The following is a 17036-nucleotide window of genomic DNA, read 5'->3' as shown; positions in this document are numbered from 1 at the left end:
TATATATTAACACTAGGCCCCGGGGGATGGGGTCTCCGGGGTTGAAATCGGCAGGGGCCGAGTTAAAAAGGGGGGGTAAGGGGGTAAAAAAATGTGCGTTTCCCATTATAATTTCCATAGGATTTTAGACATGACTACAACCCAAACCGCTGGATGGAATTACACCAAAGAAAAGGAAATATAGATATTTAGAGGTGCAAAGGGTTCGCAAATAATATTGAGTTCGTGAAGGGAAATGCAGAGCTCTGATTGGCTGCCAACACTCAACCCAGGAAGTGTTGGCAACCATCTTGTGTCTCGGCTTTAGCCGAGTCCCACTTAAAAAAAGCTTAAAAAAAGAAAAGGAGCCAGAGTAGGGTTAAGTTGACCCCTGGAGGTACTCCCCCCCCCCCAGGGCAAAAAAGCGCGTAAAGAAATTTTGTTGCTGCTAATTTGCGGTGGATCGGCAAATCTGCAGCGAAACTTTTTAAAAAGCACAGTCTCCCGCACTTGTTTTTAAGAAGCCCCCAGGCGGGCCACGTCCTGAGGGCACTGAAATTTTGAATGCAGGCCCACCCCGCCGCAGCTCTTGGGACCACCACATCCCCTGAGCCAATCTCTAATGAAAAGCGGGGGCCACCCACCACCCTGTAGCCCCGGGGACCGCCAGCTTCCTGGGGCTAATCTCCAATTGAATGCAGGGGGGTGCACAGCTCCCCCATAGCAATGGGGACCGCAACCTACCTGGGGCTAATCTCTAATGCAATGCAGGGGGGCCACCCAGCCCCCCTGCAACTCCGGGGACTGCCACCTCCCCAGAACTAATCTCCAATTAAATGTGGGGGAGCTGCCCGACCCCGACCAGCCCCGGGGACTGCCACCTCCCCGGGGCTAAATTAAAATAAGATAGGAGCATCATTGGGTTGGGTGGTTAGGGCGTTTGGCCGCAGGGACTGGCTGCAGGCCAGGCTTGGCGGCCGACCACACTGAGCACTGAGCACGGCCAAGACTATGCGAGGTGCAAAGTTGTGTGATTATAGGGTGTTGCCTGTGAGCACCAGTGGTTGGATTAACGTATAGTAGTGACAATTACTTTACATTAAAAAAACACATAGAACTTCACTGAAAAAAACAAAGGTTACAGAGACGTTATAGTTAGGAAATAGAGCTAAAAAAACATAGAAACTCGCTTAAAAACTAAAGGTTATAGGGACATTATAGTTAGACTCACATTTTAAACGTACACAACCCATAGAAACCTGTTCTAGTTATCACCTGTTATGGTTATAGTTATCTCACGTAACTATAACTCGTGCCCTAAGGTAACTATAACTTGCGCCCTCACCATGCACTGCTAATTACCCCAAAAATTATGGCACTCATGACATCTTTGATAACATAATTGATAATATCAATGTAATATTTGCAGTAAACTTTTTGACAAAAAACTGTGCATGACGGGGGTGCGAGTTATAGTTACCTTTAGGGCACGAGTTATAGCTACTTGAGATGACTATAACTATAACTGCTGAACTTCTATGGTTTTGTACATTTAAAATGTGAGCCTAACTATAACGTCCCTGTAACCTTTGGTTTTGAAGTGCATATATACATATAGTCCCCTCTGGGTAGTTATAGTTAGGATTCATGTTTCCTTTATTGTGTTGCTAATAACTTTGGTGCCGTTTGACAAATCTGACAAACCTTTTTTTAAAAGTGCTCCATTTTCACTAGTTTGCATATGGAAGCTTTTGGGATGATCCGTCAAGCGGGGGCCGAGAAAGAGGGGCATCACAAAATGTATTTTTCCTATTCATTTTCTATAGGAACTTCAGACACAGCTACAGCCCAAACCACTGAATGAACTGTACATGAAATGTGGCAGAAAGCGTGATTGTGGTCCAGAAAGAGTATGTGTTTGTATTTTGGTGTTAATCCGGTCAGCAGTTTTGTAAAAATTAAGGTTACAAACAATTGTATGTATCAGCCGGGAATGATCAACAGAGCTGGCAGATCTCATCCTGAGGTCTGACTGGTTGCCACCAGCTCAACCAGGCAGTGGTGACAGTCATCCTAGGATGTGGGACTCAGTCCATAGTCCTAAGAAAAATGCAAAAAAAACCTAAGGGGTAACCGACCCCCTAAGACTGGTGGTCAAGTCATTAAAACACCTTGGTCAAAACTTTTTGCTGTGAATTCACTGAGGATCCGTTAAATGCGCTGTAATTTATGTTTTTTAAAAGTGTGGACTTCTGCCCATTTCCATTAAAACCCATCCTAGGTGGACCGGGGAGAGGATTAGCGTATGTTTTAGGCAGAAGAGGAGGCAGCTCCCCTCCTCAAGTCTCCATGAAGCCCCTGGGGACCCATCCCCAGTGCTGATAATCTCATAAAGGGGAGTGGGGACATGCGCACCCCCTTCCCGGACCAGGAGAGGACCCAAGGACTCTGTCCCCGGGCTGTCCTTCAAATAAAGTGGAAGGGGGCCATGTGGTCCTCCTTCCTGAGCCATACAAAGCTGCTCCATGGGAAGATAAAATATTTCACGGCCCGAGCTCTTCGACAGAGAAATGCTTTGGCAAAAGAAAACTACTTTTCTTAAAGTGATGGAAGTCAGAGGTGTGATGTCACTTCCTGTGGCATCACTTCCTGTATATTCACTTCATGTGATGTCACTGCTCACCGCATATTTTAATTCGCCCCACTGTCACCTGTTTTAGGTTTGCTACCCTGAGTTTGTGATTCTGATTTACGGCAGTCAACTCTGTTTGGAAGTTTCATTGTTTAGCCGCCCATTTCCTCCGCGCACCACGGTCAGCATGGTTCCATCTTGAGTGTGTCAGTACTGTCTTGGGTACATGCTAACCAAAATCCTCTAAATCATTTGCAGTCTAAAAGAGGTAGTCGAGCCTTTTGGATGGACATTAAATAGATGAAGGAAGACATCTGAAGTAATCTAAAATATAGAGCAGTAACCTTTGTGCTCTTAGGTCCGATTCACAAACATTTTTGTGTAAATCAGAAATTTACGCATCATAGGTGTCGTCCTGCAATCAGCAACAATTTTCCCTTATTATTAGGAAATAGACTAAGATGCCCAGGAATACCCATGGAAATCTAATTAAATGATAGATAACTATTTATACTCTTACCTCTTAATGTTGTCGGCGGGCTTTAGGGCAGACAGTCAGGCGGAGCATCTCCTACGGATATGTGCTGTAGCACCTGCCATTTGTGCCTTTTTTTCTCCAGGTGAGGAAAACATTCTTACTACATGAACTACTATATAAACTATGGGCGGTGGAAGGGGGTCACCTGTTTTCCAACACTGGAAGCCGACATACTTATATATGTTGTAAACAAAAACTCACATGTGTTACCAGAGTGGGAATGTCTATGCTAATATCTTGTGAATATCCACAAATTTCGGAGTTTCTGGATTTTCTAACCATTTTACATAGAATTTCGCTGGAATGCCCTAACCCCCATATTGCACACTCAGCATATAAACTTACAGTGCAACAAAATGTGCCCTACTTGAAAATTGTCATCACCAATTGTAAATGTAATATGCAATCAGAAAATACACTAATTATTATTCTGTCGATCAAAGTTTTTGGACTTTCAATGAAAAAGTCAACATTTTGCACCTCTGCGCTTAACAGAATTCTTATTAAAAGTGTTTGTATTTATAATAAAGATAATTACCAACTCAGTCCTTTATTCCTTCAGACATAAAACAGCAAATTGGCATTTGATATAAAAACAGATTCTTCTGTTAATTCTTAGAATACTTAGGCAAGAGAATTGAAAATTAAGCTGAAGGAGAGAAGTAGTGGTCATTGAAGAATTGCTGCAGTACCACAAAAGCTAAGAAGCCTGGATTTAGAGAAGAATCAGAGAGGTTTATCATATTTCAGGGTAAAGACAATACGCAGCACATTTATTGGAAATATGAAACCATTCTTGTACAAGGATGGTATATCTAAGGGAAGTATCTGTGCTACGGTCTTGTGAAGGTTTTTTCATATTTATTACAAATCATATTTTGAATGAAGTTTTAAGTTCTTAGAAAACCTTTTAAAAGAAGTTTGTTATTACTCAGGGAGTTATAACTTCTTATAGCAGAACATGGTGTTCTACTGCCTACAAGAAGCTGGAGCTGTTAAAAGTAACTTTTTACCAGTTCACTGAATTTTTACTAGCCTGACTAATAGCCTAAATTACATGTTGGCGTAATGTATACTCTGTCGCAATGGCGATGGAATATATATACCACCAACATAATGGTACACCCGCCAAATTTAGATGCAGGCATACCTTTGGTTTAATCACTACAGAGACTACTTCGTCTGTGCCGTGATTAAACCCCTGTGGAATAAGGGCTTCCATAGGCAGACCTCTAATTCTGCCCACCTAATTTAGATGGGCGAAATTAAAGGTCAACAGTTGACGGAGCCCTGCACCAAATTGCAAAAAGCATTGACAGGAACATGAGTGACAGCTGTTCCTGCCAATGTTTTATGGAATGACCGCCTGCCTGGCAGTCATTTCTAAATCTGTTGGACAGTACCTCTATCGCCCTGATGGAAAAACAGACAGTCTGCCAGATAATAAATCTGGCCCTAAGTTTTTAAATAGCTTCAAAAACGAATTCTTATGTGTACTGTGGTGGAGACTAATAACCAGGGTCAGGTCTGTTCTCCGCACAGGGTTTCTGTGATGTTCTTCCAAGTATGTTTTATTTCTGGGGTGTAATATCCCCCCTGCATGGTTTCCTTTTATTTACTGTTTATATGACATTTGTGTACAGATAATTTACTCACCCATCACATTTAACACTATGAAATAAAGGATGAGATACAGAGCTGTTACAGTATACGGTTCCACATGTTCACTGAGTGTGTAAAACTTTTGCAACAATAAACTTGCCCCTCAACTCTGTGCATAAACATTTGTGGTGAATATGAAGATGAGGTAGGAGAAGAAAATGTTAGCTGAGAACAGTGCAGAGGTTCATTCGTAATCGAGATCTCTGCCATGTTTGTAATTTGTTACATGTCACACTCTGCGATATCCTACCTGAAATTCAAAGGCATTTGACAAGAATCTCTTTATTTCATTGTTGCAATCCTACTGGCAAACAAAATGATTCTCAATTTTATGATAAATCTAAACAAAAAATGTGCTACCTCACCCTGAGGGGAAAGGTGGCCATTACAGCACCTTCGAAAGAAACTCCACCTGGGAAGGAAAATATGATCCACATCTACCAAGCAAAGTGTATCTATAGAAGAATGTGAATTGCTAGTGACTGTATACAGTGAACACCCTGTTTTTGCATTTGTTGATAAACCACAGCCATCCACGGATTGTCCTTAATGAGCCATGAATGACCATGGTTAAACCATGATTTTCATGGTAAAACATATTTATACCGAGCAGGAGCGCACTGCATGTGTGGTCTGAATCCCAGAATCTTGAAGAGTATTTCATTGAGAATAAAGAGGACTCCATGTACCACAAGGCTTGCAATTGTACCTATTAAAGGCCCTGTGTTGGGTTGCTGGAGTAGTATATGGAAATATAAAGAATGTCCAAACCCATTGTACTTGCCAATGAAATCTCACACAGGTATTACTTCATAGTGATCTTGTTAGAAATGGGGTCTCGAGTTGGCAGTGGTTTTAACCCTGTCCAAGTAGGGATCCTCACTCTAGTCAGGACAAGGGAGTCACACCTGAGATAATCCCTGCTCCCCTACTTGGTAGCTTGGCTCAAGCAGTCAGACTTATCTCAGAGGCAATGTGTAAAGTATTTGTACACACAGTAACACAGTGAAAACACTACAAACGAATTACACACCAGTTAAAAAAAATAGCCAATATTTATCTGAGTAAAACAACAAACATCCAACATACACAAGTCAAGATATCACTTTCTGTGTAAGCAAGTCTTAATCTATAGGAATCAACTGATGTATCTCTTTAGCACAAAGTACCTGAGATGTGTCAAAGACAAAGACGATGTGGGCCATGGGAGAGGTGAGGCACCGGAAAAGCAAAGCAATGTGTTGGTTCCTTACTGCCCAGGGGAGGTGATGCGTTGATTCTTTCCACGCAGGTGAGGTGATGCATCGGTTCCTTATTGGCTGGGGAGGTGTCGATTCTTACCTCGCAGGAAAGGTGATGCGTCGATTTCTGGACATGTGGCCTCAGTTCCTTACTATGGTGCGGGGTCATTGAGAAATTGCCACCCAGGATGGATGCGTGGAAAATCCAGACACGCTGTGTTGATGGGGCCGTGTGAAACAAGCATTGCGTCGATTCTGTAGCTGCGAGGCAGACGCTGTATTGATTCTGCAGCTGTGGGGCAAGCGCTGTGTCGTTTCTTCAGTTGAGAGACAGGCACTGCATCGATTCTGGCATGGCGCGCTGATGAATGGATTTTCTCCCTTGCACTTGCAAGGGCCAAGGGACTGGAGTTGGCGCCACTTGGCAAGTCAGGACACTCAGCAGAAGATCCCAGGCACTGGCAGATAAAAGCCTTTGATGTCCCTGAGACTTATCAACAGGTCATTCCAAGCCCTTAGAGAACCTTGGAAAGCAGGATTTAGAAAGCAAAGTCCAGTCCTTTCACTCCCAGGACAGAATCTGTAAGCAGCAGACCAGCATTGCAAATCAACAGGCAGAGTGGAAGTCCCTCCTATAGCATCTAGCTCTTCTTCCTGACAGAATTTCCTCAGTCCAGAAGGATTCTAACTATGTGGTGTCAGAAGTCCAGTACTTGTACCCATTTCTGTCTTTGAAGTAGGAAAACTTCATGGGGAAGTCTTTGTAGTGTACAAGACTCTGCCTTCCCCTGCCATGGCCCCAGGCACACTCCAGGGGGCTGGAGACTGCTTTGTGTAAGGACAGGTACAGCCCTATTCAGGTGCAAGTGTCAGCTCCTCCTACCACTGTAGCTCAGGAAGATCCATTAGCCTGGTGATGGGCCACCAGGGTAGGCAGGGCACACCTCAGCTCCCTTTCTGTGACTGTCTAGAGTTAATGCACAAACAGCCCAACTGTCGTCCTGACCCAGACGTGTATGCACCAGACAGGCATAGGCACAGAATGGTTAGGCAAGAAAATGCCCACTTTCTAAAAGTGCAATTTTTAAACTTACAATTCAAAATCCACCTTCACCAAAAGATGTATTTTTAAATTGTGAGTTCAGAGACCCCAAACTCCATATCGCTATCTGCTCCCAGTGGGCAATTACACTTAAAAGATATTTAAGGCAATCCTCATGTTACCCTATGGGAGAGATAGTCCTTGCAATAGTGAAAACCGAAGTTAGCAGAATTTCACTATCAGGACATGTAAAACACACCAGTATATATCCTACCTTTTAAATACACTGCACCCTGCCCAGGGGTGACTTACATGTAGTAAAAGGGAAGGTTTGGGCCTGCTAGTGGGTGCACTTGCCAGGTCAAAATGTCAGTTTAAAACTGCACAAACAGACACTGCAGTGGCAGGTCTGAGACATTTTTACAGGGCTACTCATGTGGGTGGTACAATCAGTGCTGCAGGCCCACTAGTAGAAATTGATTTACAGGCCCCAGGCACACTTAGTGCACTTTACCAGGGACTTACTAGTCAATCAGATACCCAAATCATGGAGAACCAATCACCAGTACAACGCAGACAGAGAGCATAAGCACTTTAGCACTGGTTAGCAATGGTAAAGCGTCTAGAGTGCTAATGCCAACAAAAAAAAGCCATAAAAAATAGGAGGAAGAAGGCAAAAAGTTTAGGGACAACCCTGCCAAATGTGCCAGACCCAGCAGATCCCAAACCTTCACAATGGACACCCTGATTGCCTTTAGAGCATGCATGTTCTGATAACCATCATTACATGTTTGCCAAAGAGAAATCCAACATTTTGTAGATTTTCCTCAGCTAGAAGTGGAATATGTGGTCAGACAAATCTGCAAAACCTCATTCTATTTGTTAGGATTTGGGATTCCTGACTGAAAATTCAACCTTTTATGTTCCTAAATCTCAGTTATTTGAATCAAAAGGTTTTGAAATCCGACCTTTCATGCACTTTTTGTAGTAGATAAATGAATTACAGAATGTGTTCGGATTTATCAAAAAGTTGAATAAGAGAATTAGAACTGTTGTTTTTATTCTGTGCCCACTAATGAGTGTAGCTTTTTCACACTAAAGGAATTTGCCACCATTTTTACCTTTTAATGCTAGGATTTGAGATGCAACAGGATAGCCGCGTCACAGTAAACTTTAAACTGGAGATGTCATTGAATAAGTTCAACAATTTTCTAGAGGTAGTAAATAATGAAGTCAAACTATGTTTCCCTTGGGATTAAATGTGGATACTACATTAAACTTACCTTTTTAGCTATCACACAGGCTTGTTCAGCTGGCAGGTAATCGAAAGGAAAGACGAATCGCCAGTTAAAGTTCCCTTCACCACCCAAAGATCTGTAGTGCACATCTGTCTTCTGCTTACTTTCCTCATGGCCAATCATCCAACTGCAGAAAAATCAGAATGTTCATAAAAGTTGAAGAAATAAAAGTAGCGAGTGTGTCTATGCAAATGTTCTACAATGTTTCAAGCCACCTTTGTCTGTCTTCTCAAGCTGTGAAAGCAGTGGTTTACAGCAGGGCATCTTAGCAAATCACATTATTCATTTAGCGCCTTGAGACCCTTATGGGTGGGTAGTGCGCTTTACAAATGTATTGATTGATTGATTGATGTTGTGTCAAATGGACTACTTTGTCAATATGAAAGAAAAATTAACATAGCTCAGTAAATGCACCATGTGTAATGTGCACATTCCTTCCTACATGTGTGTGCAAATACACACACACAAACTTGAAGTATCTCAAATGTAAATGAAGGAAAGTATATTGCAGATCACAAACTGTGACAGTACAACTTTTTTTGACACCTCTACCTTTCGATTATTATTGATCAGATTTTTAAACCGTAAACAATTAGTTTTGAAGAATCATTTGGAAGTTCCTTGTGTTGTTGTCCAATCCAAGAAGGAGGGGTGGTACTGTTAACAGACCTCCACCATCTCTTCCTTCCTCCCGTTGTGTCACATTGATGAAGACTATCCTTTGAAAGTCAGACATCTGCTCCTACGTTTTACTCTTGTATTTGTTGATGTCTTACGACTTGTGACAAAATACAGGAGTACAATTGGACATCTACAACAATCCTAGGTTTTCATGTTTGCTCCTCTTTGTAAAATGTATGCATGAAGGTTGTCCACTAGGAGTGCAAGTAGAGCTTGTCAATGGAGCCTTTGGAAATCCATCATGACACTGGATTTCTACCACTTGGGTAGTTTCTGGTTGATTCCACTGTAACTTTAAGTAGTCGTGAAGACAAGGGAAATCCTGCCTAGCAAGTCAGTGATATCGTATTGCATGGGGCCCTTCAGGAGCACACAGTGTACTTATACAAACTAAATCTGAAGTACTATAACTCTCGTAATGTTACCAGGCTACTACACCTCATCAGAGACATCTGTACTTCAAGAAACTACTGCAATGTACAATGGTTCTTTATGTGAGTTGATTGAGGTAAGCCAGCACTACAAGCCCCAGAATCCATTGGGTTGTTACATTAACATTAAGATATGGTGTTTGGTAAAGTTACATGGATTACAGTGTGAAGACAGAGGGGCCTATGGGTTGGGAGTTTTGTATAATATTACCCAATAACTTCTTGCTATCAGATTTATTATTTTCCAGTCTTGGACATAAATTTAACAAGCCGGTGTTTCTGGAGCAATCTACTTTTCTGGGCTTTGTTCGGGCATCTGCAGAGATTCACACTATGGTTTAAATCTATTGCTCATGTATTGTAAACATGATTCCCTAGAATGCTAAATACTTTATGATCTGCTCTGTAACTCAAGGTATACACTATTTGAGTCAGCCAGGAAATGGCTGGGTATTCTGGCTAATCCACTCCAGTTCCTACCAACTAGGTCACTTTGTGCTTATTTTAAACAATTTAAAACTATTTGCTGTATTGCATTAAAATGCATTTTATATTTGTGTTATAAATATTACTAATTTGAGACCACTGAAAATATTTGCTGTTAACTCATTTAGGGGCATACGGAATGTCCTGATCCTAAGAGCCTGGTATATTAAAAGATTTTACCCATTCTGTATCTGGGAAGAAATGTGTTGATACATAAGACCCTATAATGAGCTTATTGTGAGCAGACTAGGGGCCAACTGAGTTGTAGGGTTTGTGGTTGTCTCCTGCTTGCGTAAGTGATGTTCAGCTGTTGATGTAACTGTGGCTATTACAACATATGTGAATCCACCTAGCACTGAGACTGATGCAACTAATGTCGAAGAGCATGTATGGCACTGATCACCCCCACCACAAGCGACACTTACCAGCAAGTCTATCCCAGAGTTCTTTATGTGGGTACAGTGCCTATGTGTCCAGTCCTTGTAAAAAAGCAAGGAGCACCACAAATCCATGGAAAACTGTGAATACTTTGGAATAAATATGCAAATCCTAATTGTACAGCTCATTCCTGGGTCCAGGCTAACATTTTCATAAATGATCCACACTTAATCACTTAAAGGTTCTTGATTACACTTGAATATTCATGCTGGCTTCTCCTTTAGATTTACATTCTTTTTCAAAATATACACAGCTTTTCATTGTTTTGTGGTGTCCCCTTGCATATATATATATATATATATATATATATATATATGCATATATATATATATATATATATATATATATATGCACTATACTCTGCAATACAGGCACAAAGTAATATATATATGGAAAGAGAGACAGAGAAGAAGATGTATCTTTACGCAAGTGAATATTCCTTTTGTTATGTCTTCAATGCCATAAACACAACTGAAGACCTATCTTCTACATTCCAGAAGATAGTCTTTCTATTATGTTTATGATGCAATAAATATAGCAGAAGGACTGTGTGTGGTCAATAAATATTGTGATCAAAAGTGAATCTTGAAAGAAAAAGATGATCAACAAAACAGTAAAAGACCGCACGTTTTAGTACCCTGCTGTGGCGAAGACACGCAAGAGTAGGTCCTGGTAGTGGAGGACACAAATAAGTGCCTAGAGATTTCATTAAGAGACTGCACCATTTGCTCTATAAATGTAAAACAGTATTAGTAACCACTAAGAAAGCTCTTACCCCTTAACATAAATGTCGCTCATCTTTTCTCCAGTCACACTGACTTCATCTAAAATCACATCTTTGGCATTCCAGATAATGCAGCGCAAGTAGAACCTGGAACAAAAAACATAAAATTAATCAGTTATCTGGAAAAAACTTTTCACTGAAGACCATTTGCTCCTGCCACAAATAAGTGCCTAAAGCGTATTAGAGCTAGATCAAACTGCACTTTGCTGCAAAGTTTGCTCAGCTCCTGTATATTTATAAAAGAAGCTTTGTTCTTAGGTGCTGAAACTCAACAAATGTTTTTGGAGTGATTCTATGAGTTCTAATGACCAAAAACTAATATCTTTGCCTGTGCCTATTGGACTTCTCCATGTTGACCCAACACGCCGTTTCCAGTTGCAAGCTTTAACTTAACAATACATTGTATTCTGAGAGTTGTAGTCTTGGATTGCTTCATTTAAACCAATTAGACTAAAACACCTTAAGTCAGTGATTTGCAAAAGTAAAGCCCAGCACTGATAATATGGTGTCCTGAAGACTTGGACTGATAATATTACTACAGAAAAAGCCACTGAGCATTAGCTCCTCATTCACTTCCTCACCCCAGTCCTTGCTAGCTTGAGTTGAGTGCATCCCTCAGTCAGGCCCTCCAGTGACCACTTAGAAGTAGAAAATGACTTCAGTCATCATGGAGGGAGACCCCCACTCTAGGTACTAGAACCCCAAAAGAATTCCTGTTTTGTGTCTGTCTGAGTCATGATGTAAATGCCCACAGTTTGTTATTTTCCTTATTTGTGATGTATGTTGCTGAGCAAGGACCTACAGGAGGTGGAATGGCAGCTGGCTGGACTCTGCATGGGTGAGAGGCCATGGCCTGGTGCTCATGCTGGGAGGTAGGGTGTGCCTTTGTTTTGGCGGACTCCCTCCTTTCTTGCTTATAACCCTCACCACTGTTTGGGGATGTGGGGTCTGGAAAGGTGGGGTACTGTCAGCCACCCTTCCCTCTCCATGGGGCATGTGGGTGCAGTATATGTTTTTGTGCTCTCTCCCATGATGTACTTGCTGTTGCTAATGGCCTAAGTCATGGAAGGTAAGGTGGGGTATTGTGGTAGTGGTTGTTTCACCTCTTCTCCCCCTTTAAAGATTGAGAGGGTAAGGTGGGCGGGGATGTGCATACCTGGGGGTTGCCCTCCTGCCTAGAGGTGGCACGTTACATCCATTTCTGTGTTCCTGCAGGTACTCCCTGGCATGCAGGAACTTGCCAGACAGAATGGACTGAGACGCACCCAGGTGCTATTGTTGCTTAGGTTTCTATATTTATGGGTGATGCCCTCCAATAGAGGTTTGGCGTGGCACACTGTCATGTTGGTTTAGTTTGACTGTGATTGGCTGAGGAGGTTTTTATGACACACTGTCTCCCTCCCAATCTTGTGCTTATGCATTGTGCTGTTCCTGTGATCTTTGCCGACTTGTGTTGTAGCTACTTTGGAATATGGCAGGTACCAAGTAAATTGATCACTCAGTACTTCCTCCAGCTCTGTCGAGGGGTCCCTTTCAAAAGGAGAATTGAAGTCACTTATGAATTAAATCCCTGTTGAGCTCATGGAAAAAAGATCTTGGGGGAAAAGATGAAGAAACATAAAGTATCTTCATTTCCTTGCACCTCCACGCCCTCTGGTGCCTCGTCTTTCTCTTTCCCATTATCTGCTTCACCCTGGGTTTCCTGTGATTATGACACAGAGGCAAATTCATTAAAAAATGAGAAAACCTAGGATGTCCCAAGACTTTTGCTAGTGGGGACTATTTCGCCAGTTTATAAACCTTTCTGAGGGCTATTCAAAAGTCTGAATCTACATAAATGGCATCACCTGGACTGGGTGGCCTAGTTCATATCATCTCTATACCCCCACAGGCTCTTAAAGTGGATCCCATGTCACCAGCCTGGTGGCCTGATCGACCATGACTCCTGAGGACCCTCCTTCTGCTGAGTCCGTGGGTTGCAGAACAGACGCCTGCCTGCGTCGAACTTAAGCAGACCTGAATCTCAACTGCTTGGCCTTAGGAAGGTGTCACAAGGTCTGAGCTTTTTTCCACTGTGATGGAACTGTTGTCCATGGTCTGCAAGTTGCTCAAACTTCATGGTTCTTCATAAGCCGGTTAAGTTGCATCTGGTATCAATGGAGGCCTGTAGTTCATGGGCGCCTTGTTCAGTGTGAACATGGGGGCTGCATTCCTTCCTGGACAATTTGCCATCTGGTAGTGGTCTTACCTGTGACTCCTCCTTCTTCAAAAAGTGACCCCTGCTCATATGTGGCTATCAGTGGAGGGCACACTGGTAGGTGTGGTTGCCTTTATATCCAGTCCCAATAGTTTGACTATTGATTGAGGGCCATGGTGCTGCTGTCAGGGAGATGTGGCACCAGAATATTGTTTGACATAAATATTGTAGCCTAAATATTATTTACAAAAAATTCAAAAAAATAGACAAGCTACACCCAATAGGACAGCATTTGTTTAAATGACATTTAGGACACAGGATGCCAGATGATATTTCTGACTGCAATATTATGATATACAACAGTCATTGTCAGCTTTGTGCTGTAACGCCGCTGCCTTACGGGAGATGGGCTGTGGTAGTCACATCATGGCTACAGGTCTTGGCCTACTGAAGAGCTAAGACAGCTGTAACAAAATGAGAGCCACAAACAGAATGTAGGAATTATTCCCTAATATCAAAGTGGCCATCTTTAATGGCATGAAACCCCAACACTAGAGAATGGATACTAAAATTATATCTGCAATACAATCACTTTGAGAGACCTCATCACCATTAAATGGGTTTCATGCATAACTTGACACCTGGCCATCAAAACATTTAAGTGTGACAGAATATCCAAGATATAATTCTTCAAGGAATAAAATCTATTACATCCAACTCTGCACTAGATCAGCATACTGTGTTTGCAGCAACATGAACATGCAATCCGATAATCACATTTTATGAGCGCTGTGGCAGGATGAGTCCCTATTGTTCGATTCCCTCATTTCCTTAGAGCGATAGAAGCTGTAACCAGTCTTTAAAGAAGTTGAGTTCTGCTCCACGAAACGTAGGACAGTTACATTTAAAGGGCCACTTTGGTCAAGTTAGGAGACTTGTCAAGAAGCCATCTATAAACTGACTCATCATAATGGTGGGTCCAGCTATGTTTGTGATTGTAAGTGTAAGATACCAAAAACCATGGCATTTATTGAATTAAGTGCCAAGCCCTAACTCACAGAATCAAGATTTGTGGCATGCTCAGGTTGTGTATCCTACTTACATTACATCTGTGGATATTTTGCCAGGTCAGCTGAATAATTCACTGTAGTGGGTGCAAAGTAGAAATCAGTGATCCTAGGCAGTAGAAATTGGGAATGTCATAATTTAGGGATTTAAGAAAATTCTCAGCGGCTTTTCCTACACTCTTTGCACATATAACCAGACCCTGGAATTAGGTGTTTTGCGGCTGCATCATTTTCCACATAGTTACAGATTTTCCGCATTAATCATGTAATCCTTCATCTGCCACATAATCTGCAGATTTCAACAAAAATGTTGTTTCTAGCTCAAATTAATCAAACGTTACTAACTACATGTGTTGCTGCAAAGTGGAAAGCCCTTCACAAAATCTGACATGTCACCTTTCTGTTTCTTATTGCTGTATTTGGGGTCAAATAGGTACTAATGAGGTGAAACCTGTACAAATTACAAGATAATGAGATAGTACTATCATATCATCTGCTGCATTGTTCCACATATTTTGCCTCCTCTTGCCACATTGTTTAGTCAGCCCTGCCGCATAATTTGGTCCTCCCCTGTCGCATAAATTTGGGGCAGGAATACAACCTTACTTTTTTAAATGTAAAATGTGCACACAGGTTACTAACTGTGCAAACAGGATAGGGAAGAACCATATCATACAGGACTGAACTTTTATCCACAAGAAAGTGTGTTTAACAGGACGCGAAAAAAATTGAGAGAACAAAACGTGGACACGTCCATTTCAACTACACACACTTGGAATGATTCCCAACCTGTGGTCCGGGACCCCTTGGGCTCCGTGAAGTCTCCTACGGGGGTCCGCGACTGCTTAGAAAATTAAATAATATTAAAAGATTAATAAAGTGTATATCAAAAAAGTTACTAAATGTACAATTGAAAATTTTAAAACGTACTATCAATGTCAAGGAATTTGAAACTGGAGGCTATAAGTTAAATTAGTTTCCTCAGATTGATTCATGGGAGCAGTGGAGGTGCATCAAACAGAATACAGTAAGGACGGTGTGTGGCTTCAACTGAATTTAGAGAAGCTCCAACATTTTTATTAAAATTAAATGTTTTATTGTTCTATTTATATTTGTTTGCAAATTAAATAAAATATGTTATCATTTGTGTATGTGTTTGATAAATGTTTGTTTCTGTATTCATTTGTGCATTCTTTTGCGGTTAGAATCATCAACAATATTTAGGCCCGGGTCCCCGACTTCCAGTAATGACTCAGTGGGAGTCCCTGGATTTCAATAATGATTCAGGTGGGGGTCCCCGGGTTCCAGGAATGATATAGCAGGGGGCCCATAGAAGTCAAAATGTTGAGAACCTGTCGGTATTCGCAGAAGTAAGTGTAGCGAATTTCTACGATCAGTGTTTAATTTGTAGAAGAATAAGTGCTCAGAGGCCCACGGCCGGAACATCTGAATAACAATGTCTCTTTGATCAACCACCACACACCCCCTGCCCTGTATCTCACTTCACATATTATTTTTCATCCCTGCTTTTTGCATGTTTTCTGCATTTCTCTTCCTCCTTCTTTTCCCCTTCTATGCCTTTATCTGTCTCCTTCTGGCTCAAATTTGATGATAAAAAATATGCACCGGGCCCCACCTGCAAACACCAACTCAAATTAAGCACTGCCTATAGGTTTCATTGCTAGGAATTTGTGTGAATCCTGCAAAACATAAAAATGTGCTGGTATTCTTAGATTTCTACTTTTTTGGTGCATCAGGCCTCTTGATCCGAGGTTTTTCCCGGTAGCAATCAATTTTCACAGCGACCTATGATCATACATATTACCTGTAGATGTCGCTGACTTAGGAGTTCCAATTTTTTCCCAACACGGTAACAAGCCATCGAAAGATACACATTTTGAGAATAACCCTTAGCAATTGTGGCAGCAAAACCAAAACTGTAGCAAAAAAACGTACTTCTTCGCTTTCCGCTGGGTTATGTTGAATGGTGGCCCAGGTGGTCCCAGAGATTTAGGAAAGAGGTCAATCCACAGCTGCACTTTCCCCTATAAAAATAATGCATATCACACTCTGTACGCGCCAATATGATGATATTAAATAACATAAGGTTGCATAACAACATAAAGTAAGGGAATATTGACAGTATAGCATAAAAGTACAACATAACACTGCATAGCATAACATAACAATGCATAATGCATAAAATAAAATAAGATCGTAATGTAAAAGTCCATATGATAGTTTTATGAAACATATTGTAACGTAATGTAAAATAACATAACAGGATAGAATTATACAACATAATGTGAGATAAAAAACAGTGTAACATATAGCAATGCAATAAAAAGGTCATTATCACTCGAAGCCTCATGCGCAAGTAGATTTTGATTTGTATTCGATAAAAGCAGTGAATAACAAGCATCTGCAATGCAGTGGGTCTCGCGTTTGCTCAAGTTAGAGCTATTAGCATTTTAAATTCCCAAATGGACTTTTCTTGCCACATAAATTGAAAATGAAAAGTAAAACATTAGTTGACATACGCAAGCTAATTCAAAAAGCC

General features: G+C 41.4%; 1 protein-coding gene across 10 annotated transcripts in view; it reads right to left on the bottom strand.

Moving 5' to 3' along the window:
* Window positions 1–17036, bottom strand: part of DYSF (dysferlin) — a 794684-nt gene that overhangs the window by 40192 nt on the left and 737456 nt on the right. For all 10 annotated transcript variants that reach the window (XM_069205583.1, XM_069205587.1, XM_069205579.1 and 7 more), the window contains 3 exons: window positions 16433–16521; window positions 11204–11299; window positions 8378–8519 (listed from right to left, as the gene is read on the bottom strand). In XM_069205583.1, the coding sequence (XP_069061684.1) occupies window positions 8378–8519; window positions 11204–11299; window positions 16433–16521 (327 nt within the window). The remainder of the gene's footprint in view (window positions 1–8377; window positions 8520–11203; window positions 11300–16432; window positions 16522–17036) is intronic.

The sequence above is a fragment of the Pleurodeles waltl genome, chromosome 1_2 (genome assembly GCF_031143425.1).
Source record: "Pleurodeles waltl isolate 20211129_DDA chromosome 1_2, aPleWal1.hap1.20221129, whole genome shotgun sequence".
Classification (NCBI taxonomy): Eukaryota; Metazoa; Chordata; class Amphibia; order Caudata; family Salamandridae; genus Pleurodeles; species Pleurodeles waltl.
Note: the sequence above shows the minus strand (reverse complement) of the source record. Positions and strands in the feature narration are given on the sequence as shown.